At 30.0% G+C, this 26,239-nt stretch overlaps 4 protein-coding genes and 1 long non-coding RNA gene across 18 annotated transcripts in view; 2 read left to right on the top strand and 3 right to left on the bottom strand.

The window, feature by feature from the left end:
- The window catches only part of CdGAPr (GTPase-activating protein CdGAPr), a 31,603-nt gene extending 31,015 nt beyond the window's left edge, over positions 1-588 (bottom strand). For 3 of the 5 annotated variants that reach the window (XM_089176205.1, XM_089176204.1, XM_089176207.1), the window contains exon 1: positions 341-574. The gene's annotated coding sequence lies outside the window, so the exon portion shown is untranslated. Of the gene's footprint in view, positions 1-336 lie in introns of all 5 variants that reach the window. The other 2 variants (XM_089176206.1, XM_015326368.2) reach the window with 2 other exon arrangements.
- LOC149031383 (uncharacterized) lies at positions 341-7,057 on the bottom strand. 4 transcript variants are annotated; one of them, XM_089176217.1, is made up of 6 exons: positions 6,917-7,057; positions 3,053-3,138; positions 2,213-2,596; positions 1,761-2,089; positions 1,549-1,645; positions 341-1,430 (listed from the first exon to the last, which is right to left on the bottom strand). In XM_089176217.1, exons 2-5 carry the CDS (start codon positions 3,101-3,103, stop codon positions 1,597-1,599), a joined length of 813 nt encoding a protein of 270 aa, XP_089032343.1. In that variant the 5' UTR covers positions 3,104-3,138; positions 6,917-7,057; the 3' UTR covers positions 341-1,430; positions 1,549-1,596. The 4 variants fall into 4 exon arrangements, with proteins under 4 accessions (XP_089032343.1, XP_089032341.1, XP_089032344.1 ...); XM_089176215.1 differs by lacking the exon at positions 6,917-7,057 and adding an exon at positions 6,462-6,603; XM_089176218.1 differs by lacking the exon at positions 3,053-3,138 and having other exon boundaries at positions 6,917-7,052.
- On the top strand, positions 3,258-22,342 carry ACC (acetyl-CoA carboxylase). Of its 4 annotated transcripts, XM_015326355.2 has the most exons (13): positions 3,258-3,783; positions 7,825-7,964; positions 9,088-9,472; positions 13,794-13,917; positions 13,994-14,324; positions 14,405-14,702; positions 14,784-14,997; positions 15,089-15,422; positions 15,520-15,980; positions 16,118-19,948; positions 20,028-20,307; positions 20,387-20,667; positions 20,753-22,342. In XM_015326355.2, exons 1-13 carry the CDS (start codon positions 3,707-3,709, stop codon positions 21,365-21,367), a joined length of 7,371 nt encoding a protein of 2,456 aa, XP_015181841.2. In that variant the 5' UTR covers positions 3,258-3,706; the 3' UTR covers positions 21,368-22,342. The 4 variants fall into 4 exon arrangements, with proteins under 4 accessions (XP_015181841.2, XP_015181842.1, XP_089032329.1 ...); XM_089176203.1 differs by lacking the exons at positions 3,258-3,783; positions 7,825-7,964 and adding an exon at positions 7,468-7,598; XM_015326356.2 differs by lacking the exons at positions 7,825-7,964; positions 9,088-9,472 and having other exon boundaries at positions 3,264-3,783.
- LOC149031384 (uncharacterized) lies at positions 3,790-5,384 on the top strand. The gene is made up of 2 exons (XR_016177830.1): positions 3,790-4,435; positions 4,516-5,384. It is a non-coding gene; the product is annotated as an uncharacterized LOC149031384 (long non-coding RNA).
- LOC107069295 (SID1 transmembrane family member 1) lies at positions 21,536-26,239 on the bottom strand. Of its 4 annotated transcripts, none has more exons than XM_089176211.1 (11): positions 25,829-26,239; positions 25,643-25,747; positions 25,373-25,564; positions 24,982-25,289; positions 24,730-24,880; positions 24,568-24,651; positions 24,171-24,485; positions 23,531-24,080; positions 23,151-23,419; positions 22,865-23,074; positions 21,536-22,769 (listed from the first exon to the last, which is right to left on the bottom strand). In XM_089176211.1, the coding sequence occupies exons 3-11, from the start codon at positions 25,553-25,555 to the stop codon at positions 22,482-22,484; spliced, it is 2,358 nt and encodes a 785-aa protein (XP_089032337.1). In that variant the 5' UTR covers positions 25,556-25,564; positions 25,643-25,747; positions 25,829-26,239; the 3' UTR covers positions 21,536-22,481. The 4 variants fall into 4 exon arrangements, with proteins under 4 accessions (XP_089032337.1, XP_015181978.1, XP_015181979.1 ...); XM_015326492.2 differs by having other exon boundaries at positions 25,373-25,567; positions 25,829-26,238; XM_015326493.2 differs by having other exon boundaries at positions 25,643-26,239.

Here is a 26,239-nt window from a genome sequence, read left to right as displayed (position 1 = left end):
CACTACTACCGATAATGATGATGATGATGATGATGATGACGATGATGACGATGATAATGATGAAAAGAAGAAAGTTGCATTAGAATGATCGGTCAGTGATGAAAGAAAATATATATTGACCAATGAAATACGAGCCGTGTTATTTATTTCTTCCTTTTTCGTTTACTTTTCCATAAGCAGTTTCTCTCTCTCTCTCTCTCTCTCTCTCTCTCTCTCTCTCTCTCTCCATACACAGATACACACACACACACGTAAACTCTCTCTGTTTCTCTCTTACTCCGTTTTACTGCGTCCCGAGTGTATTCACTTTTTGTCGTATTACCAGAAACGTATTACTTACTTGCGTGTACGCTCCTATGCTCTCATCTTCTCAGTTCCTTTCTTCATATCTTGACTGCACACACACACAAAACCAAAAAAAAAGCACGAAAGAAAATTAAACGATTATTATTATGCACCACCCCCGAGTGAATTTAGTTCGCTTAAGTTAACCTTTTTCCTTCGACGAGATAGATTCCGAAAGCGCGACGCTGTTTTCAATGCGCTGTCAGCCAACAGACCCGCCTAACCTGACACTTTCGTTCCGACTGAGCTCCCGTATAAGGTGGGGGAGCTCGATATACTGCGCAACCATGCGCGCGCAATACGTCATCTCGACACTCTCGATCGACCGCGCCAATATTTGAATTGATTTATTTCCACAATTAATTATTTCTCATAAATTTAACATCGAAACGTTCAAATTTTTTATCTGTTTTTTTCGTATATTACATTAAATTTATTAAAATATAATACGAAATGTATTTAAAAGAATAATATTTAATAATTAAAGGTATATATAAATAATGAAATATATTTTTCTATTTGAATTTAAAATCACGCGTTTTCGAATAAAATTTTGAGATGTTAATTAATAGTATAGGAAATGAATTATTAAAGAAGATGATAACAAGGTCGAATGATCAACGATGGGAAATCATAAAAGAGTAGTAATTTATCTCAAACAATTAGATCGAAGCATAGATAATGTTTGAAGTAAAAAGGGACTGAGAAGATCCAAGAAACTTTGGTGGAACATCGATAAGACTCTACTTCGTAACACTCGATTATGTTATCGTAATAACGGCACGTCGATAACCTTTCTACAAAAGGGTCCTTCAAATTCAAAGCCGAGTTTAGATACTTCTTCCTAGGAAATTTGCATTTCTCGTAGGAAAACAATGGGGAGACCAAGTTAAGTACAGAAATCTTCTTACTCTCTCTTTCTCTCTTTCTCTTATTCTCTCTTTTCCTCTCGTTGAATTCACTTAACCCATTAGTCTAGAGGCTTCCTAATGTCGCTTCCGAGGAATGTAATGAGTCAGTACAACGACCAGCACCGGACTGTATTCTGACGCGTTTTCTTCACAGGGGGATGATGCATTATTCAGCTGCAAACAAAATAAAATAACGCGTCAATAACGTATGCCGATATATAAACTTATCATTCAAAAGATGACGAGAAATAAAATGAAATAAAATACATTTTTGATCACACATTACACTTACATCATTAAACTATTTAATATTCATGGTACATATTAATTTACTTCTTTGTTATTCATAAGAAATGATACTCTCGTTAACAGTCAACTCTTCCTCTTGTCTGTTTAAATTAACAAATTATGTAAATGAGATATATGAATGTATAGACAACCTTGAAGTTGTTTAATAAAAAAAAAAAAAGAAAAAACAATTAGAACAAAGAGATGGATTTTTACTTGGTAGAAAAAATGTAATTCTCGTGAATTAAAGGTAACAATTGGGTCATGAGCAAATCTCTCAACTGTCCAGGATTTTCCGTTTTTAACAAAGCAAAAGACTTCTCTTTGAATTCGCTGTCCAAACTTTGCCGTACTATATCCGTCACGGCGGTGCTCAATATTTGGCAAGCCTTATACTCGTCGTCGAGAGGTACGTGATTATTGTGTAGCATTTTTTTATCTTTGCGGTATGTTACTTTAACTGTGGGATTTTCTCGGCAAAAAGAAGTGATTAGTTCCAATACGGTGGCCTTGAATTGTTCAACGTCGTTCGCCGCCAGTTTGTACTGCGAAGAAGAAATTTGAGATGTAATAATAAACAAACAAACGCAACAAAAAAAAAAGAAGAACTGAGAGAAAAAGAGAGAAATATCAAACCGGTGATGTGATTTTTATTTCTTTTAACTTACCGACAATATAATCGACAAATACTTTCTACAAGAAACTAAATCAATATGTTTCTTTTCCTTCTCATCATTTTTCACGAGATACAAAGATTTTGTTTTTGCCGGGTAATGTAAATCGTACACTATCTCGAAATTATTTTGTTCATCTTTCAAATAAATCATAGCGAGATTATTTTTATAACATTTAATTATTATTAAATTGTTAAATATGTATTTTAAAATATTGAAAATATTTGATTGATTATAATCGCAGTATCCATAGTTGGTCAATTGAATCGTATAATGTCCGCCATGTTCCTTTGACATTTTAACATCCATATGAATATACTTGGATTTTTTCAATTTACAATTTTCGGATTTCCATAAATCGAGAAAGCGAAACAACGTCTGTGGAAAAACATTTCGAATGCATTTAGTGAAAGTAAATATTTATATTTAAACATACGTATTATACACATAAATGTATAAAAATTTATGACGGTTAATGAACACAACTTAACTGATCCGAATTAATTAAATTATTCCCGCGTTTACGCTCGAAGAAGAAGAAGAAGAAGAAGAAAAAGAAATTACATTTTTAATTTAAGATCTTATCTTCTCTTTCTTTCTATTTCAAACAACAATTTTTAATATTAATACAAAATAATCTGAATTATTTCTTGAATCGACGACATATTAAAAATCGAAGTTAAATATAACCGCGCCAAATACATACAATTTTTAATCTTTCTATTAATAAGATTATTGGTTGGAAAACAGTGCGTTAAAATATTAAAACATCCCGAATTATAATTTAAAAGTAAGTTATTTATATATATATATATAAATACTTAATTATTATACCCTTTTGACAATATCTGTCATTAAATAAACATCCAACGTCGATATCTCCATGATGGGCGCTCGAGTAGACTGTAGGGTGTCGACCTCTAGGTGGGAAAATCAAAAAACATTTATGAAAGAAATAGGGGAAGTACTCGATCGGTAAGGGAAACAAGGAAGTAGGTTTTTGTATTAGGATAGAAAGAGATAGAATGATATAACATATAGTCCGTGCATATATACATAGTAGGTAATTGTAGAGTAAGAAAGATGGAGAATGAGGGGAGGAAGAAGTTAAAGTAATAAAGGTGAGGTTTAGTTTAATACACCGAGCGCGAGTGTGGTGTAGAAATTTTTTTCTCTCTCCCCTTTGACATTTTTTCTCTATCCGGAAAATAATCTGTGTGTAGAATAAAGATAAAAAGATCAAAAATAGTCTAATGACAGAAGATCAATGCATATACGGAAGGTGACAATAAGATTTAAGTTGACTTCGCGATCAACGTCTACCTAGGGTTAACGTTGATACACGAGGATCAACGTCGAGGAACGTCTTTATAAGCATCATCTCGTTCGTGCGCGTATTAGTGACATTGTTATCCATCTCTTTTTTCCTTTACTTCTTATTCTTCCTTTTTATCTTTGTGATAACGGTGTACGAAAGAATCAAGGCGAATGACAGAACACGCACGAGACGACGAACCTAACCTCAGGGAGGAGCGTGCCACCCCGCCGCGTAGGATTCGTCACCGGTGAGTTATTAAATGGTTTTATGTCTTTTGCGATAAAAATATTGAATTATTTTTGATTTTAATTGGTCATTAGCGTATTTAGAAATTATCTATTAATTACTTTGATACCATTAATTATTTTATTTATTCGAAAATAAATTCGATTAGAAAAGGTTATTTCGGAGTAACGCGGGTTGCCTGGAAACACGCCACGCTTAAACCCGACCAATCAAAACGTTCCTCCGCGTCGCCTGACTCGCCGCTCAGCGAATAGGAATACATCTATCAACTTTTGATTACTTCACGTGCAAATCTATAAACGTCATTGAACATTGAAGTTCCCATTTATAAAAGAATTAATTAAATTACATATTTTTCTTATTCTTTTTAATATTCAACGTTATGTTATTAATTTATATTATATTTTTTTAATTTATTTCGCTAACTTCCGCGTTATTTATTTTTGTCAGTGGCATATTTTGTCTATTTAATTTAATTGAATAATTATTTGAATATAGATATGATCTATATTTGTATAAACAAATCATTGAGTACCGTAGTAACGTAACCACGTGACAAATGACAGGTTAATTTTTAATGACAACTCTAACAATGAGTTAAAGTTAATGAATGGTTCATTTGATCTGACAACTAAAAAAAGAATGACAACATGGTTTGTGATTCAATAAACGTCTTAAAAGTAGTGAGATATTTCCGAGACACAAATTGACGTATTATGCAATCAATTTACAGGTTATATTATGCGTACTATTCGCGAACATGAGCTGTTGTAAGATGTTCAAAATATCTTACAACGAAGAAGAATTACTTTGTTTAAAATCAACATATGTATATTGTACATATTTTTAACTCCTCTATTATTAGACTAATTAAATAAGTACCTGTTCAATGTTTTCTACGTGTAATATTCATGAGTACTTATAATTATATTTAAATAATTTAACTGTAAAATTTCAAACGAAGGACTATGCAAAATCTGCATGAAAAACACATTGTGATAACATAATGATTATAATATCTGCATAACATATTCCAATCACGTGTTTTAACATGTGGATTGCATAAGTTTAAACAATTTTTTTCAACTCGTATAATTATGAGAAATAGAAAAAGAAGGAAAGAAAAACAAAGAGAGAGAGAGAGAGAGAGAGAGAGAGAGAGAAAAAATGAAAGAACAATTCAACTTTCAGTGATAAACAAAATGACCAACGTTAAAATAATATTGCAATAACGAAGTGTTAAAAATAAAAAAATAAAAGAAGAATAATTAAAATGATACTTTTAAAAATGACAAACGAGTATCTTTTATAAATCATGAGTCAATTTACAAAACAAAAAAGTATATCAATTGAAATAAAATTTATATTAGCCTTGACCTACTTTTTCAATCAAAGATCAAATGAGTATCTTAATTTGATTAATTCTAGGATTTTTCTGGAACACCCGGTATGGATGAATGCAATTAAAAAATGTTGCATTTCAAGCAGAAACAAAAAAGAACTTTTTTTTTCTCTTCATTTAAAATTCAAAACTTTTTATAATTCATTTAAATAATTTCATTGAAATAAAACAATCGTCAAAAGTTTACTTTTTCATCGTGACATATTTGTTATCTCGTATTTTTCCTGTTTATCATTTTTTTTATAAATAAAAGTACATTACGATTATACGAATGCAATTTCGTGTCATCGAACCATTCGTGCAAATTGTATCAATTTTCAAGGTAATAATTAATAATAATAATAATAATTATTGTTACGTCTAATGGCACGTTCTTTTTACAAAATTAAAACCCGTATAATGATCATTGTTTTACAAGATAATTATTATTGTTATTGCATGTTGTTTTTTTTTTTTTTTTTTAGTATCTTTTATTTTATCCATTCTAAATGTTTTATTCGTGCAATTTCTTGATAAAAAAAAAAAAAAAACAACAACAACAACTAATGAACAAGTAAGGAAAAGGATTTCCGCGATTTCTACTCAACTCTCTGATTGTGAGAAAAAAGAAAGAGAGAAAGAGAAAGAGAAAGAGAGAGAGAGAGAGAGAAATTGTTAGTATTCTTGTTTTTTCTATTGCATAATTATCTGGAAATTATCTCAATGCTATAGAATAATTCTAAAGAAAGTAATGAACCGAATGTTACAAATGATCAAAGAGAACAAGATCAGCTTTCTTTTACAATTTTATCTTTTAATTTATCTATATATGTGTGTTGTATCTCTCTGTCTGTGTGTGTGTGTGTGTATGTTTATTTTATACTATTACAAATAAATTAAAAAAAGATTTCACATAAATCATTGAAATGATAAACGTTATTAGGTAATACAAAAATTTATCATAATTGTTACATAAAACTTTAATATATACAGGGTGAGATAAAAAAAACATCCTTGTTTTGTCCACAGTTTGGTTTTATAAATACCATACCGACATTTGGATCGATTACAACAGTTGATAAAAAAACTAATCATTCCTTTTGCCATATGTAAATTCAATAATTAAATGATAATAAGTTTAGTATGTTGAATATAAAATATTGAATTTTAATTCGAATAATTTTGATCAATTATACATATTCAAATAAATAATAATAATAATAATAATATTTTATAAAAATAGTTTATAAAAAAATGATAATCTGACCCTGTATATATAAATCTATATATAAATATACCTAAATAAATCTCGTAAGTCCAAAACGTCAGGCATTTGTTCCAACGACACTTAAAAACCAATTAAAGATAAAATATCCGAAACTTGCACAAGACAAAATGAAGTATCTTCTTTAAACGTGTAAAACAATTGTAAGTCTTCTTATTCGTCTTCTTCGTAGTCGAGACGTGTGTGTACGTACTTTGATTCTAACGTAAAATGAAGAAAGGAATTGACATATAATAATCAATGACGGTGTGTGTGTGTGTGTGTGTTATGTTAGTTTATACGTGTTTGTCTAAGGAAAAACATTTCAAAACAAAAACGGAGAAAAGTAAAAAAAAAGTAAAGTTTCTAACAAAATACGATATGATTTTGAGAATAACAAGAGAAGTGTGGGGTAGGGTAAGGTGAAATACGTGGATAGAGAGATATAAGAGTAAAAGTCAAGGACGTACGTACATACATAATACTTACACGACCTTTGAACTGTGTTAATGTACTGTCGCATCCGGTCATTTGTATATTCGACTTTTCTTTCAACTAACTTATCGATATTATCGTTTCTTGCGAACATTAATACTTTAGACGAAGACGTGTTCGTGTCATCATCGTGGTTGGATCACACCAGTCTCTTAGTTACATTACTTCATTTTGTTAGATCACTTTATCATTTTCTTCGAATTTTTGTTCACTTATACACCAACCAAAATCTCATGTTAAATATTGTAGAATATTTTTGTTTTGTTTTAAGGTGTTACAATATTTGTTATCCATCCTCACCCACCACTTTTTGATTAATCCAAAATTATTTCAACTATTTTCGTGATATTCTTAGATTCACGGTTTACACTACGAGTATAAATTCATACATTTACTCTACGAGTGTAAATATATAACTACTACGATCGTGTTTGTATTGATACAACCTTCTCTCGAATATCAAAGAGACACACGTATCGTTTCAAGGCCGATAAATATCTTAGTTAAGTATAAATCGTCAGTATGATTCAAGACTTCACGAATGATAGGATGTAAACTGAAAAAATTGAAAGTAATAGAAATACGAAACATTTCTAATCAAACAAAATAAGTGATAAATTATCTAAAAGGTGTACAATTAGTAGTATGCTACGGAATCTTCTGAACATATTAACCGGTACTTTGATTTGATATCAAAAGTTTTATATTTGTTTCCTTCTTCTCTTCCTATTCGTCATTTATTCATAACTAAGGACCGATATGAAAAATTATATAATTAATAATAAATAATTAAAAGTGTCAGACCATCTATCGTGGGGTATCCTCTTCAAAGTGCTCCTAAAAACATTAATTGTTTTGTTGGTAATCGACGGTTTGGTGTCCGTTACAACTGGTTTCCGCAGGTGGTTTCAGGAGATTCTGCACGAGCACGAAGAGGAACCCCCCTGGTGGTGGTGGTTGTGGTGGTGGCGACAGTGGTGGGGGTGGTGGTCCTCCCTTTTAAGAAGGGTGAGGGATTGGCTCGGTCATAGACCTCTTAACGGTGAGTAGAAAGCCTTCTCAAGCTGGGCAACATCTCTTCTACTGCTTCCCAAACAGATTATCATCGATTTCTTAGGTTATTTTTTTGATCATGTTCTTCTTCTTATCTCATTATCTTTCTCTTTCATAATTTCATTATTATCTTCATCAGATTCAATTATTAATAGAAATATCATTGATGCTTGCATACACATCTGGATTTTGAAATATTCAAAACTATGATAAAACCTCCTTGAGGTTTATAATGAGTTGTTCACAAATGTATGGTTTTATCCTTACCTGTAACAAACTATTAATGAGTGGAAATGAAAAAGGTATATTTTTTTTTGAAGTAACTGTTCTTAATGATCTAGCAAATACACTTCCTTATCTTTACTAACACATTTCCATTCATGACGTTGTTGCAGTATAAAATTGTATTTGGGTTTTGTTTTTTTCATTGTACGTTGAAAAAGCTTTTGTTGCAGTTGCACGTTTAATGAGGGGAAAGAACAAAAAAATTCGACTCACGTTAGGTTCACCTTAGACGATTGTCCATCTTTAGAAACTATGAACTTTGAACGAGTTCCTTGCATGCCATTCGTTGTCATAAAATCCATGGAAGAATAAATCAACTGTACATTTAACGTAACCGGTCGTCAACCATCCAAGTGTGTGGCTTGTCAGTAATAGTCTTCTCTTCAGTTTGATATACTCGACTAAAATAATATATGAAAGTAAACTTTCATATTGTTTCAAAAAAAAAAATAATAATAATAATAATTCTTTTATTTTGTGCAATTTTCATTTCTGTAACATGATAAGATTTAACTGTATGAATTCATTATTAACAATTAAGAATTCGTTAAGTCACATTTTTGAATTGTTCCACGTTTGATAATAAAAAAGAACATAGTCATCGTTTTACGTATAGTAACTATTTAAATATTTATATATATATATAGTATTATGGAATTCAATTTGAAATTAGTATTAGTTCATTCGCATTGTGTTTGTCCAATATTGTTTTGGTATCCATGAATAATTGGTTACTTATTCATATTAACAATTCATTAACAATTATTATTTATTTCAAACGATACTTGTATCATTTAGAATTGCGTATACGCGAAATTGTTTTGAAGGTAACGAGAAGACAAAATCATCAGAAGAATCTCAACCAAGGACTTCTTCTTCCTCATCATCATCATCGTGTTCCTTAAGGACAGAAGACAACTTTGTTAACAACGTTGAACCCACTTCTTCTGCTACTTCTGCTTCTTCTTCCTCTTCTTCCTTTTTTTCTTTAAATTCCTTTTGGTCTAATTATTCTGGTGATATTAAAGAAGATAACTTAAAGATGTCTGAAACAACACCTGTAAGCTTTGTCGTCGGGGAACCTGACCCAGACGCTGACGAGGAGTTGGAATTTGGTGATAGTTTTCCAATCGAAGGAAATGATGCCAACAATTCACAAACTCAACAACTTTCCGTACCACCTGGATTGGTTGAACGACGTAAACGTCTCAGGTGAACATCATTAGATTTTTATTTATTTCTTTTTATCCCCACTCCTCTCTCACACACATACACATAACACACACACTTTTTTCCTCTTCTCAATTATCCTTCTCTGAATTTATAAGACATTTGTTTTTAGTTTTGTTTTTATTATTATAATCATAATTATACGATTAGTTTAAATAATATTTAAGGAAATATTTATAATATATTTTTAATATTTATTTAGTATATATATATATATATATGTGTGTGTGTGTGTGTGTGTGTGAGATAATTGGAAAATCAAATATTTACATAGAAGAAAGAAAAAACCCCTAGAAAATTTTTTTTGGTAATATATAAAATTAACATTTTTCTTCATCTCATATTTTAATAATACACACACAATGTGTGTAATATTTTATTTAACATTTTTCTTTATATAAGCAACAACAATTCTTTGTAAAAATGCATATTTTTATTTGACGAACACTCGAACAAATCTTCAAGGAAAAAAACATCTTCTCTCTCACACACACACACACACGTTTTGACCATGATTACTTATTCATATATCCAATCTAACAAATATTTCATAATATAATATAAATATTTCATAATCATATTCATCATGATAACTATTATTCGTATGTGATCAATGTTTATCATGTATTACGTACACACTGTATATCGTGGAATTTTTCTTCTTTCTTTTTTTTATTTATTTTAATTCTTTATTAACCTCAAAACTTTTTAAACCAATCACGTGTAGATTATTTAATTGATGCATTAATTTGTTTTTTTTTTTTTATATTGTTTATTACTGTAACCAATTATTTACAAACGAAAAAAAGGAAAAACGTTTATTTTTTATTTTATAAAACACACACACACACACATGTACACATTTTACAACACTATATGTCACGAAATTATTTTTTTTTTTTGGTATTTATTTTAATTCTTTATTAACCTCAAAACACTTTAAATCAATCACGTGTAAATTATTTAATTGATGCATTAATCTTTTTTAATATTATTTATTACTGTAACCAATTATTAAAAAAAAGCAAAAAACACGTTTATTTATACATATATATATATATATATATATATATATATATATATATAAATATATGTATAAAACACACACATACATTTGATGATAATAATATATAAATAAAAAATGTGATTAGATGATTGAGTACTAAGCGATCAGCATACCAATCGTATCTTTATTCTCATTGGTCGTTATTATATCAGCTGAGTTTGGCATTGGTTATGTGTAAATAGTTTTCTATCCCCCTCTCTCTCTCTCTCTCTCTTTGAATTTGCGTTTGCCATTAAAAAAAAAAAATAACTCGTTAAAAGTGTCAGACGTTTATAAACTGCGTTTATTATAAATTCGCAATATAAACATTTTTAGGATGAAAATTTTTATCTTTTCTTGATAGGAGATTATCGTAATTTTATTTTTTCTATTTTTTTTTTCTTTTCTTTAGTTGACCTTTCATCATCAACATTTTAAAATTAATAAAAGCATCACGTGTGTTCTTAATTTAGAATACTAATCAAATTTTAAACGAATATATATATATATATATATATATATATATATATATATATATATATATATATTTTTATAGTTTATTATATGTTGTGTATAATTTTGTAACACATTTTAATTATTTTAATTAATAATTAATAATTAATAATACTAAAATTATAAAATCATTGATTTGACTTATATTTCAAATAATAATTTAATTTGAATGTTTGAAAAAACAAATCAAACAAATGTTTTATTATTTTTTGATTTATTTAAATTATTTATAATTAATTATAATACAAATAATTGTTTAAAGATTTAAATTAAATGAAAAACGTTTTATTCTTTTAATAGATACATTTTTAATATTAAAATTATATAATCATTGATTTGACTTATATTTCAAATAATAATTTAATTTGAATGTTTGAAAAAACAAATCAAACAAATGTTTTATTATTTTTTGATTTATTTAAATTATTTATAATTAATTATAATACAAGCACTTATTTGAATCTTCTTATCGTTTTGATGTTAATTTAATGACATTTTTGATTATTCCATAAATTATTTTGATACTTGTCAAAAAAAAAAAAGAAAAAACAATGTCTTTCTTTAATTTTGATTGGTACACAAAAAAGAAAGAAAGAAAGAAAGAAAAAAATATGTTTAATGAAGAAAAAGAAAAAGTTGGAAACATCGAACACAGACACACTTCCTTATTAAAAGTGCTTTACAGGTAATATGAGCAGGTGTAAGTGGTAGGGGAGAATTTCTCGCATATCAGAGAAAAGAAACCGTTCTCTTTGCTTGTTAGTTGTCAGTTACCATTCGTTTTCCTTCCTAAAAGGATCTTCGTCGAATAAATAATATAATCGTGTGTGTGTGTGTGTGTGTGTGTCCTTCTTTTTTTTAAAATTATTATTTAATTATATACAATTACAATTATGTACAAAATCATCATTCAGACATTATTTTATTAAAACGTGTTAAAAGAAAGTAAAAAAAAATAAAAAGAAGTTTTCACTTGAAACAAAACAAAAATAAAAAAAAAATGGATAAATATATGAAACAAATTAAATTAACAACAAGAAAATCGTATTGTCATTAACAATTAATTTGCGATAAGATATTTACAGGAGAAATTGTTTCATCAATATTTGTATTTTTATATTTCATTGAACTTATAATTGAAATAAACGTAGAAAATTATTTAAATATATTAATAATTGGTGTACAATTGGTGAATGTTTGTGATGATTTGAAAATTGTTAAATGAAAAGAAGAAAACCAAAAAGATGACAAAATAAAATTAAAAAAAAAAAAAGACAGAAGAAACAAAACCAAAGAATAATACTGCAAAAAATGAGATAAAAAAATGATTGTTTAATTAATCAACATAAATGAAGAAGTTATTAGTGACAATGATTTTCTCATAAATGTAAGAGAAATCAAACGTATGATGAAATAAACAATTAACGTGATTATTGGACATTTGGATAACAAAATAATAATAATAAGAAGAAGAAGAAGAAGAAATAAAATAAAATAAAATAAAATAAAATAATAATTATGCGAATACGTTGGTCAACAAATTATACTTTTTGGATTCTTAAAAATAAACATTGACATTTGGTTTATATTTTGATGATCATCAAATTGATTTAATCTGCATTTTTACAAGAGAGAGAGAAAAAAAAAACAAAAATAATTCATGATTAAAATTTAAAAATTGACAAAAAATTAAATTATACATGATATTGTCTTATTTACGTTATTTATCATTATTATTAATTTATGGTATTATTAACGGAATGAGACGATTTAAGAGATTTGTTTTAGCTGAAAGAAACGAAAAAGAACAAATGTGGACCAGTTCGGATAATATTGTATTTAAAATTACTTCAGAAGATGATGATGATGATGATGATGAAGATGATGATGAAAATGAAGAATGGAAAAAGAAAAAACAAGAAGAAGAAGAAGATGAAGAAGTGAAAGAAGAAGAAAAAAAGAGTTATTTAAAACCAAGGACATCTGGATTAACGTAATACTGTTTTAATAATAATAATAATAATAATAATAATAATAATAATAATAATTCAATATTTATTTCTACCATTTAATGTTTTACGAAACAAAATTAAAACAAAGTATATTTGTTTTTTTATTTTATTTTTTTTTTATTTAACCAATTCATTTCGCAATAAGTATTATTATTTATATTGAAATAATATGATTTAATTATTGATCATTATTCTAATGTTTGTTATCAACGATTTGCGTCAAACTTATAATATAAGAAACGTAATTACTATGATTAAAGAAAGAAAAGAAAAAGGTCAAAAAGAAGCTAAGGTATTGGATTATAAAATGTGTTAGTATAATAATCAATCAGAAATCAATGATAAAATAGGATAATGTTGGTCACAAAACTTGTAGATGATTTTAAAAGGCACCAATATTGCGTGAGCTGTTTAAATTAACGGTTCTTCATATACTTTCTCCATTCTCATTCATGCATTTTGAGCATAGTTGAATGACGAAGCAACAGCAGGGATTCTTTCCTTAAGAATTTTGTAAAATAATCTGTAATACAACCCTGTCTACCTGCATTCGTTTAACATCTTTTGTTATAATAAAAATGTAATCAATATTAAACATAATATACAATAATAATAAATAATAATAAATCAATGGTGTAATCATAAAATACAAATACAAGAGTACAGTTTCATCAATATATTTTATTAATAAAAATGTGTGTACGACTTATATTTTATTTTATTATTTGTGCAGGCCTAGCATGTCGCAGGGCACGGTGATGATTCAGGCACAAAATCGATTGCAAGAGAAAGACTTCACCGTTGCGACACCAGAAGAATTTGTTCATCGTTTTGGTGGTACCAAAGTTATTAACAAGGTAATGAAAATTTCATTTCAAATCATTTGTACAATTAAAATGTGCAAAATAAATATTTAAAAAAAATAATGTTTAGGTTTTAATAGCTAACAATGGAATCGCTGCAGTCAAATGTATGCGTTCGATACGAAGATGGTCTTACGAAATGTTTAAGAACGAAAGAGCGATACGTTTCGTGGTCATGGTCACGCCGGAAGATCTTAAAGCAAATGCGGAATATATTAAAATGGCTGATCAATACGTTCCAGTACCTGGTGGAACAAATAATAATAATTATGCTAACGTTGAATTAATTGTTGATATTGCAACGAGAACTCAGGTGCAAGCTGTTTGGGCTGGTTGGGGTCATGCATCGGAAAATCCTAAATTACCAGAATTATTGCACAAGAATAATATTATTTTTATAGGTAAAATTATAATTATATTCAAGAAGCAAAATTATTATGAACGACATTTATTATTATTATTATTATTATTATAAACATAGGTCCATCGGAAAGAGCAATGTGGGCATTAGGTGATAAAATAGCTTCAAGTATAGTTGCTCAAACAGCTGACGTTCCTACATTACCATGGTCGGGATCAGAATTGAAAGCTCAATACAGTGGCAAGAAAATCAAAATATCGACTGAATTATTCAAGAAAGGTTGTGTTTCAACCGTTGAAGAATGTCTTGCCGCTTCTAATAAAATAGGTTTTCCGATTATGGTGAAAGCTAGTGAAGGTGGTGGTGGTAAAGGTATTAGAAAATGTGAAAATGCTGAAGAATTACCTGCTTTATTTAGGTGAATAGATTAATCTATGCTCAATGATAATACTATACATTTTCCAATTTGACATATAAAGCATTTATTTAATATTTATAGACAAGTACAAGCTGAGATACCGGGTTCACCGATATTTATCATGAAAATGGCGAAGTGTGCTCGTCATTTAGAAGTACAATTATTAGCTGATAATTACGGTAATGCAATATCATTGTTTGGACGTGATTGTTCCATTCAAAGAAGACATCAGAAAATAATAGAAGAGGCACCAGCTGTAGTAGCTAAACCAGAAGTCTTCGAAGAGATGGAGAAAGTATATAAATATAGTAGTTTTATTAATGAAATAACATTATGTTTTCTCTTGTACATTGTAGTTATATTTTTGAACGTTTATTTTAACACAGGCCGCTGTAAGATTAGCCAAGATGGTTGGATATGTAAGCGCTGGTACAGTTGAATATTTATACGACACTTCCGGTCGTTATTATTTTTTGGAATTGAACCCTAGACTTCAAGTAGAACATCCGTGTACCGAGATGGTATCGGACGTTAATCTCCCTGCTGCACAACTTCAAGTGGCTATGGGATTGCCACTTCATCATATCAAAGATATACGTCTCCTTTATGGCGAGAGTCCTTGGGGTGACAGCCAAATAGATTTTGATCAGTTACGTCATAAACCTCAGCCTTGGGGGCACGTAATAGCTGCTAGAATAACCAGCGAAAATCCTGACGAAGGTAAAAACACATATTTACAAATGAATGCAATTTGTATTTGTCATTTTTAATGCAATTTGTTTCTTTTTTTTTTTTTTTTTTTATTATTATTATTCAGGTTTCAAACCGAGTTCAGGTACGGTACAAGAATTGAACTTTAGATCGTCTAAAAATGTCTGGGGTTATTTTTCTGTCGGTGCATCCGGTGGTCTTCACGAATTTGCCGATTCTCAATTCGGTCATTGTTTTTCCTGGGGCGAGGATCGTCATCAAGCAAGAGAAAATTTGGTCATTGCTTTGAAAGAATTAAGTATAAGGGGTGACTTTAGAACAACGGTAGAATATTTGATAACGTTATTGGAAACCGAATCATTTCAACAAAACAATATTGACACTTCGTGGCTAGATGTGCTTATTGCAGAACGCGTTAAAAGCGATAAACCTGACGTTTTATTAGCTGTCACTTGTGGTGCCATTCATATTGCTGATAGAACAATCACTGCCGCGTTTACTTGTTTTCAAACATCATTGGAAAAAGGTCAAGTACAACGCAGTAACGATTTAAATAATTTCGTAGATGTAAGTCCCATTTAAATGATGATATTTTTTATTTTAATTAATATAATAATAATAATAATAATAATAATAATAAAAAACACACACACACGTACAAAGTATATGTTGACAAATTTATTAATATTGTTATAACATTTCAGGTAGAATTAGTGAACGATGGTTACAAGTACAAAGTTCAAGCAGCCAAATCAGGTCCTAATAGTTATTTCCTCGTTTTAAATAGTTCCTATAAAGAGGTTGAAATTCATCGACTGTCCGACGGTGGTTTGTTGCTTTCGATGGATGGTGCAAGTTATACGACATACATGAAAGAAGAAGTAGATCGTTATAGAATAATAATAGGTAATCAAACCTGTGTATTCGATAAGGATAACGATCCGTCTTTACTTAGAGCGCCGTCAGCCGGTAAATTGATTAATTTCTTGGTGGAGGATGGTGGTCACGTTGACAGGGGACAAGCTTACGCCGAGATCGAAGTAATGAAAATGATAATGACAGTAACGGCTAATGAAGCTGGTACAGTATTCTACGTTAAAAGACCAGGTGCTTTTCTTGAAGCTGGTACTACGATAGCTCATTTAGAACTTGATGATCCATCTTTGGTGACTAACGCTGATGAATACAGGGGCCAATTTCCAACACCAGTTGCACCAGCTATTCCAGACAAATTAAATCATCTTCATTCGAAATATCGGATTGCTTTGGAAAATACTTTAGCTGGTTATTGTTTACCAGACCCATATCATCTACCACGTTTACGTGAACTAATAGAAAAGTTCATGTACTCGTTACGTGATCCTAGCTTACCTTTACTTGAACTTCAAGAAGTCATAGCTACGATATCAGGAAGAATTCCAGCTTCGGTTGAGAAGAAGATAAGAAAATTGATGTCATTGTACGAAAGGAATATAACATCTGTTCTTGCACAATTTCCTAGTCAACAGATTGCTGCTGTTATCGATGGACACGCTGCTACACTTTCTAAACGTTCTGACAGAGACGTGTTCTTCTTAACAACGCAAGCTATCGTTCAACTTGTGCAAAGATATCGGAATGGCATACGTGGTCGTATGAAAACAGCTGTACACGAACTTCTTCGTCAATATTATACGGTTGAGTGTCAATTTCAACAAGGACATTACGACAAATGCGTGTCCGCTTTGTTAGAACAATACAAAGATGATTTAAGTACAGTAACTGCAATGATTTTCAGTCACAATCAAGTAACCAAAAAGAATATCTTAGTAACTATGTTGATCGATCATCTCTGGGCTAATGAACCTGGGCTCACTGACGAATTGGCTAGCACATTAACAGAATTGACAAGTTTGAACAGAACGGAACACAGTCGAGTTGCGTTAAGAGCTAGACAAGTATTAATAGCAGCACATCAACCTGCTTACGAATTAAGACACAATCAAATGGAATCGATATTTTTATCAGCAGTTGACATGTACGGCCATGATTTTCATCCTGAAAATCTTCAAAAACTTATACTCTCCGAGACATCAATATTCGACATCCTACACGATTTCTTCTATCATTCGAATCGTGCCGTTTGCAATGCAGCATTGGAAGTTTACGTTCGTAGAGCTTACATCAGTTACGAATTAACGTGTTTACAACACTTGGAATTGTCAGGAGAAATGCCTCTTGTACATTTTCAATTCTTGTTACCCAACAATCATCCAAATCGTCAAACTCAGTCAATTGTTAATTACAGAACAGGAGCTATGGCTGCGTTCAAAGACTTCGATCAATTCAGCGAATACTCAGATGAGATTTTAGATTTGTTGGAAGACTTATCATCACCCAGTTCGGTATCCGTAAAAGTCTTAGAAGCTGTAGATGCAATTGGTAGCGAATCACGTCACAGTACATCTATAAACGTATCACTCAGCACTGCAGAAGTTGCTGCAACTGCTGCAGAATTAGGTGAGAGACCAGCCGAGCCTGTACACATTTTAAGCATTGCAATTAAAGAGGATGGTACACAAGACGACGCTACTATGGCAAGATTATTTGGTGATTGGTGTGCAACCAGTAAAGACGAATTAATATCCCGTGGTATCAGAAGAGTCACTTTTGCAGCTTTGAAAAAGAAACAATTTCCAAAATTCTTTACATTCAGACAAAGAGATGGATTTGTCGAGGACAGAATTTATCGTCACTTGGAACCAGGTTGTGCATTCCAATTAGAACTTAACAGAATGAGAACGTACGATTTGGAAGCTTTACCAACGTCTAATCAAAAGATGCATTTGTATCTTGGACAAGCAAAGGTAGCCAAAGGACAACAAGTTACAGATTATCGTTTCTTCATACGTTCTATCATTCGTCATTCCGATTTGATCACCAAAGAAGCAAGTTTTGATTATCTTCATAACGAAGGAGAAAGAGTATTGCTCGAAGCAATGGATGAATTAGAAGTAGCATTCTCACATCCTTTAGCTAAACGTACAGAATGTAATCATATATTCTTAAATTTCGTACCCACTGTCATAATGGATCCTGCCAGAATAGAAGAAAGTGTTACAAGTATGGTACTAAGATATGGTCCGAGATTATGGAAATTACGTGTTCGCCAAGCCGAAATTAAAATGACCATCCGTCCAGCACCTGGTAAAGCAACATCGAACATACGTTTGTGCATTGCCAATGACAGTGGTTACAGCATAGATTTACATCTTTATGCTGAATCAACGGATCCTAAAACTGGTATTATCCGTTTCGAATCTTATTCACCACCTGCTGCTAATATATCCAATTGGAGACCTGGTCCTATGCACGGATTACCAATTTCAACACCTTATCTCACCAAGGATTATTTACAAGCGAAAAGATTCCAAGCTCAAAGTGCTGGTACAACTTATGCTTATGACTTGCCTGATATATTTAGACAACAAGTTGAAAAATCTTGGTTCAAATACATCGAAGAGAGACCCAATTCGAATATTGTAATTCCTCCCTCAGTAATGGATTGCGTTGAATTGGTATTGGACGGTGAAAATCTTGTTGAACAAAAACGTTTGCCTGGTGAGAATGACGTAGGCATGGTAGCATGGAGATTAACGTTGTACACACCCGAATTTCCAACTGGTCGAGATATCATACTGATAGCCAACGATTTAACACATTTCATTGGCTCGTTTGGTCCGAAGGAAGATTTGTTATTTTACAGAGCATCAGAAAGAGCCAGACAACTTGGTATTCCACGTATTTATTTTTCTGCAAATGCAGGTGCACGTATTGGCCTAGCCGAGGAAGTGAAAGCAGCGTTCAGAATAGCGTGGGAAGATGAGAATGAGCCTGAAAAGGGATTCAAGTATATATATTTAACACCAGACGATTATGCTCGTCTTGCACCTCTTAATTCAGTCAAGGCTTCCTTGATCGAAGATCCAGCTGGTGAATCCCGTTACCAAATTACGGATATCATTGGCAAGGATGATGGCATTGGTGTAGAAAATTTAAAATACGCTGGTATGATTGCCAGTGAAACGTCTCGTGCTTATGACGAAATAGTTACTATTTCTATAGTTTCATGTCGTGCTATTGGTATCGGTTCATATTTGGTGCGACTTGGTCAGAGAGTTATTCAAATAGAAAATTCTCATATCATTCTTACCGGTTATCGTGCATTGAACGCTGTACTAGGACGAGAAGTATACGCTAGTAACAATCAATTAGGTGGTATTCAAATAATGCATAACAATGGTGTTACACATGCGGTCGATAGCAGAGATTTGGAAGGGGTGGCAACAGTTTTGAGATGGTTGAGTTATTTCCCAAAGGCCAGAGGTACAAGTTTGCCAATATTACCCTCACCTTTACCTGATCCTATCAACCGTGAAATTACTTATGTGCCTACAAAAGCACCCTATGATCCAAGATGGATGTTAGAAGGTAGATACTTGCCCAATGAACAAAATATATGGGAAAGTGGTTTCTTCGATCGTGGATCATGGCAGGTATAATGTTCATTTATTTCTTAAATATCTTTTAACAATTGTTTCAAATTCTTTTCTTATGGTATATTGAATTATGTAGGAAATCATGAAACTTTGGGCACAAACTGTGATAACTGGTAGAGCAAGACTCGGTGGTATACCCTGTGGTGTTATCGCCGTTGAAACGAGAACCGTTGAATTACATCTTCCAGCTGATCCTGCTAATCCTGATTCAGAAGCTAAAACAATATCTCAGGCTGGTCAAGTTTGGTTTCCAGACAGTGCCTATAAAACTGCGCAAGCTATTCGAGATTTTAATAGAGAAGAACTGCCACTTGTTATATTTGCTAATTGGAGAGGATTTTCTAGTGGAATGAAAGGTTTGTACGATAAAAACCTTGTTATACATTGTTACAAAATAATCTATAATAATATTTATTGTTTTATTTTGTTTTACAGATATGTATGATCAAATAGTTAAATTTGGTGCCTATATTGTGGATGCTTTAAGAGAATACACTCAACCAATATTTGTATACATTCCACCAAACGGTGAATTAAGAGGAGGTGCATGGGCTGTAGTAGATACTACGATCAATCCACGATATTTAGAAATGTTTGCTGATAATACCAGCAGAGGTGGTGTCTTGGAAGCTACTGGTATCGTAGAAATCAAATTCAGAAACAAGGATATTATCAAGAGTATGCATAGAATAGATACTGTTATTCAAAAGTTAAAAGTACGTAGATTATTCATTTATATTATTCGATTAATTATTATGATTGTCCTTTAAATCTATAAACAAATATATATGTTTATCGTAGGAAAATTTAACAACATCAACTTCGGCCGAGGAAAAATTAGAAATAGAAACGCAAATACGTAAAAGAGAAAAAACATTAACACCAATCTATCAACAAGTAGCTGTTTATTTTGCTGATTTACACGATACCCCAGAAAGAATGTTAGAAAAGAATACAATACAGGATATAATACCATGGCAAAAAGCAAGACCATTGCTTTATTGGAAATTGAGAAGAAGATTGTTAGAAGAGAAAATTAAGAAAGATATTTTATCAATGCAACCAAAACTTGACGTTAGACAAATAGGTGCAATGTTGAGACGGTGGTTTATTGAAGATAAAGGAGCTATCGAATCTTATCTTTGGGATCAGGATGAAGCTGCTACCACATGGTTGGAAGCACAACTTGTTAATGAAAATAGCGTGGTGTTACGCAATATTATGTGCGTTAAAAAAGACGCTGTTATTACACGTATCAAAGAAGCTCTTGAAACTTGTCCTGAAGTAAGATTAGATGCTGTATTAGAAATAGCTCATAGATTAAATCCTGCTGAACGTGCTGAATTGCAAAGAACTTTATCACAAATGGAAACACCTGATCAAGAACATCACATTGATTCGAGTTCTTCTTCCTAAGAAAAAATTCATTTGTAAAATTATTCTAATCTTTTCTTTTTTCTTTCTATCTTTCTTTCTTTCTTTCTATCTGCGTACCTGGCGCGTAAGTAGCAAGTGATTATTTTATTAAAAATTATTATTTGTACAGACACACGTTTAATAGAGATTGTGCAGGTTTAGTATCTATTTTTGTTTGTTTTTTTTTCTTTTCTTGTTCCAAATGGCATATATGATCGAAATCATAATTGTCTTTTTAATATTGGAATACTATCGACAATATTATTTTTGGTATATTTCAAATATACCACGTATAAATATAAAAAGTGTGTAATTTCTCTCTGTTAAAAACAAAGTAAACAAAAACCAAAACGTAATTTCAAACTTTGAAGAAAATTTATATAAAAAAATTAATTCATATGTATATAATAATATAATAATAGACAAAAGAAAAAAAATGTTATTAACGCCTTGAGAAACCATGTGATGAAAATTTTAAATAGAAATTTTTTATAATTAATAATAATAATAATAATAAAAACAAAAAACAAAAAAAAACGAATTAAAACAGAGTCGTCGTAATAATCAGTCATTATGACTGACTTAAATCTAACGTTTAAGGAATTTCTATTAAATGAAACAAGAAATTAATATAAATTGATCATATGTATATAATAATAATAATAATAATAGACAAAAAGTTATTAACGCCTTGAGAAAACGTGATGAAAATTTTCAATAAACATTTTTTATAATTAAATATAAACTATCATTCTATCTTTCAAGTTGGATGAAACTGCACAAAGTGTGCTAAATTTGATTAAAATTGGTTCAGTAGTTTAGGAGTTCATTGCGGACAAACAACGTGACACGTAATTTATATATATATATATATCATTACGTCATTACGATTAACATAGTAAAATTTAATGTAAATGAAAAATAATTCTAGATAATGTAAAAGAATATTTTAAAATAATAGTTATGTAAATTTTATATCATCTTTAATCATTTGTCTTTTGTATTATATATATATACATATACACATTATATGCAGTCTTAAACTTGCATCATAAATATTTCACAATGGATGAACATGATTTTTTTTTTGAATTAATTTATTAAATATGTAACATTAAAAAACTGCAATTTGACTTCGATGCACATCGACGATATCATCGTCCAAGGTAAGTAAAATCATAAATGAGAAAAACATTGCGAATGCTGATAAGAAGTGCCAAATATCGTGAGAATCAAAGAAGTTTAATAACACGCATGGTCTATTAAATAGACGTGATTGGGCAGGTGTTAAATTCCAAGATATTGTTTTATGTATGAAGAAATATAATGCAGCTGCCCAGAATAAAACTGCGAATATGATGTACATTAATGGTTTAAGTAAAATTTTTTCATTGTGGCACAACTGTAAAAACAATTAATTATTATGTTAAAAATAATAAAAAAATTGAAATCTATAGTATATAATATACAAATTAAAAGTAATAATAATATAATTACCTTCATTATTATATAAAACAATGTATATAAAATTAAATTGGACATTAAGATTGCTAATAAAAATGTAGCAAAATTTTTCTCATGATATAGATTGCCATAAACTGATAAACCAATGTTACATAAATTTGCAATAACAAGCATTGCAAATCTTCCAGCGTAAAGTGGTCGGAATAAATATGTTACTCCGCAACGTGCATCATTTTTAAATGTCTACGAAAACACATATAATTAATGTAATTACTTAGAATCAAATCTTATTTAAGAAAAACAACAACATACAACATACTTGATAAACCCTAGAGAAAAGGCCTCTGTTACATCTCCAACGTCCCATGTAATAAATCTGTGCTGTTAAATTTAAGCAAGCAAACAAATGGGTGGTCGTAAATATTGCCCAAAAATATTTCGAACCGTCCAAAACACCGACTAATCCTAAAAGTATAATAAGGGCCAATATTCCAAAAGTAACCGGAGCTCTTGCATTTATATCAGGATGACGAGTTTGATAAATTTTTATCATACATAGTACTGCTATTATGTACATAAAACTAGTATCTGAAAATGCATACATATATATATATATATATACAAACACAATGTAATAATAATAATATTATTTTCTTAACAAAATAATATGAAAAAAAGAAAAAAGATTTATAATATTACCAAACTGAAAGTTACTACGACTTGGACAAATGTGATAACTTCCTGAAAGAACACCTTCCATCATAAGTGCAAAACCCATTGCATAAAATAATCCATAATGTTGTGGTATTCCATAACATTTTGAGTTTAGATTATCAGATTCTGCTAATTCACGTGAATACGTTAAAAATATAAATAATAAACCAAGTAGTACGTATCCACAATTTGAAAAGACATGATTGAAATCAGATATTAATCCCAATGGATGAGCACATAAGAAATTGTAATAACACATATCTTGATTTCCTGTAGCATGAAGTACTCGTTCATATGTTATTACCAATTGCAATACAGGTAATGTATAAAAAATAGCAACAGTTGCTAAATAATATAAATATAAACGTGATTTATGCTTCAAAATTTTGGGTTCTTTTCGTGCAAGATCGCACACTGAGAGTACAATCTTTGTTCGTATTACTTCTTTATCTGAAAGAGCATCTTCCATCATATCTATGTCGTCCTCGTCCAACGAAGAATCTTCTTCTGCCGTTGCCCATTGACTAGGACCAACCTGACAAAATAATTTGTCTAAATAAATAAAAATATAGAAATTTAATAGATTTCTTTTTTTGTTAAATAAGAATTTTGTTAAATATCGTACCGCTTCAACGGTTGAAGGACTTTGTAGATTTTGATTAAATTCATTGTTCCTATCGGTTAACAATTCTTCACGAAGTTTTCTACCTTCCCTAATTTTACCTATGACTACAGCTATCACGCAAAATCCGCAGAACATAAGAATGACAAATGTTGCTATACCCGATGCCAGAATATAATCATTTTTTGTAATACTAGAATGTATACTTAACGTAACATTTTTATTTCTAGGTGAACTGGTACTAAGCACGCCATTACAATCTGTATCATCTCCTTTAACAACTAGTACAACAAAAAATCCTAAAGGATATGCTTCTTTCTGAAAATTATATATATATATATATTTAAATTATTATTAAATCTTTATGTTAGTAAAAAAAAAACAAAATAGAAATATTTACAGATACAGTAATACCGCCTTTTCGACTTATAGTTTGCCAATATCCAGAAAATTCAATATTACGTTCCAAGTCAAATACTGGACACTAAAAAATAATTTATATTAATAATTATTGTCTTATAAAATATTAACAAGAATTATATATAAATATGAAACAACTTACTGATACATTTTGTATAGAAAATGTCATGCATATATCATTATCTGATTCAATGCTAACAATTACGGATGAACTTTCAGATTTTTCGGAAAATATATAGCTGTAATATATCGGCTCGGATGGAGAAATTTCAAAGCTTCTTTTCTCATCTGTCCTGTTAATAAATCAAAAGAAAACAATCAAATGATTAAAGTAAGATATTGAATATTATTTTAAAATCAATGTAATAAATTCTTCATACAAATGAATTATTACCTTATATTAAAATCTGTTACCTCTGCTACACTAAGATTAAAAAATATGTTTGTATGACTAGCCGTAGATATACTAACAGAAATATAATCTTGTTCATCAGCATCATGATAAATACTTCTATAATATTTAGTTGAACATAATGTTCGACTAGTCTTATTATATTTCAATGGATCAAAATTCACACTTTCAATGATAAGAGGAATTTGCCATGATAGAATTCCACGATCTTGTCTAACCACTACTATCAATGGAAGATCAGAAGTAGCATCACTTTCCACTTGTATTCGTGCAGTTTTTAATAATGTGTTCTAAACAACAATCATATCAATTAATTCTATATATATATTATTGTTTTCTAAAATAATAATAATAATAATTTAATATACTTTACATTGTTCGTAGGATATAAGAATACATATTCAATGGTATTGTTTATTGTAGCATCATAATTCTGTGTATAGTTTGCAGATACAACGATTGGAGTAAAGGATGTATCTAACAGAACAGCTTTAGTTTTTAAAATGCTAATAACAATCAACACCGTAGATGATATAAGGAATTTCCACATGTCCATTGGTTGTACCTACTTTAAATGAAAATATTATTTATTAGATATGAATGAATTCATTTAAAAAATAAAAAAACATTAATATTATTTTACCTGACTAAGTTGACTAAACTAGTAAATACTGTTTACTAAAAGATATGTTGAATATAAATTTATATAAAATATCACACTTTTTTTTAATGAAATCTGAAAGAATTCCTGTAAAATAAGAATTTGTAATCGTTCACCATCAGGGGTTTCCCATAAGCAAATATGAATCATCCAAATATTTACACTCACACAATTCTTACTTCATGATGTTGTCATTCACTGATTTACTTATTTATAATTAAAATTATTTAAACGTGAAATAAATAATAATAACAGATGTCTTTTAAACAATTACTATGACAAATAATTTAATTACGTTTCATACTATTGTGTTCAATTATTGAATGTTTTAATTTGACAGGAAATGATATAACCGGAATTACATATGTCGTGAATCGTTTATAGAAAAAAAAACACAATGAAATAAATAAATGATAAAGTATAGAAATATTGGTTAGAAAAAGTTTAAACGAACGTTTTCATTATAACAAAATAAATTATAACGATTAATGAAACAATGTTTGAAAGAAAATATCATTCGTCGATGCATAATATGTCGCCATTTTTAAATTACCTATATTTTAGTTAAATATTTTAACT

This window comes from Polistes dominula, unplaced genomic scaffold (assembly GCF_049000335.1).
Source record: "Polistes dominula isolate Pdom_NZ unplaced genomic scaffold, Pdom_raw_medaka contig_21, whole genome shotgun sequence".
NCBI lineage: Eukaryota > Metazoa > Arthropoda > Insecta > Hymenoptera > Vespidae > Polistes > Polistes dominula.
The sequence above is the reverse complement of the archived record's forward strand: the minus strand, read 5'-3'. Positions and strand labels throughout refer to the sequence as shown.

Excerpts from the sequence above, each read along its gene's own strand:
- LOC149031383 (XM_089176217.1), bottom strand. The coding sequence starts at position 3,103 with ATGGAGATATCGACGTTGGATGTTTATTTAATGACAGATATTGTCAAA. Across the intron at positions 2,597-3,052 it reads TGACAGATATTGTCAAAAGG|ACGTTGTTTCGCTTTCTCGA; the intron begins GTATAATAATTA and ends GTTTTTCCACAG. Across the intron at positions 2,090-2,212 it reads ATTTGTCGATTATATTGTCG|TACAAACTGGCGGCGAACGA; the intron begins GTAAGTTAAAAG and ends TCTTCTTCGCAG.
- ACC (XM_015326355.2), top strand. The coding sequence starts at position 3,707 with ATGACAGAACACGCACGAGACGACGAACCTAACCTCAGGGAGGAGCGT. Across the intron at positions 7,965-9,087 it reads CGGTCATAGACCTCTTAACG|GTAACGAGAAGACAAAATCA; the intron begins GTGAGTAGAAAG and ends ATTGTTTTGAAG. Across the intron at positions 20,308-20,386 it reads ATTTTCTAGTGGAATGAAAG|ATATGTATGATCAAATAGTT; the intron begins GTTTGTACGATA and ends TTTGTTTTACAG.
- LOC107069295 (XM_015326493.2), bottom strand. The coding sequence starts at position 25,555 with ATGGACATGTGGAAATTCCTTATATCATCTACGGTGTTGATTGTTATT. Across the intron at positions 24,652-24,729 it reads TTTCTATACAAAATGTATCA|TGTCCAGTATTTGACTTGGA; the intron begins GTAAGTTGTTTC and ends ATTATTTTTTAG. Across the intron at positions 23,420-23,530 it reads TCGTAGTAACTTTCAGTTTG|ATACTAGTTTTATGTACATA; the intron begins GTAATATTATAA and ends ATGCATTTTCAG.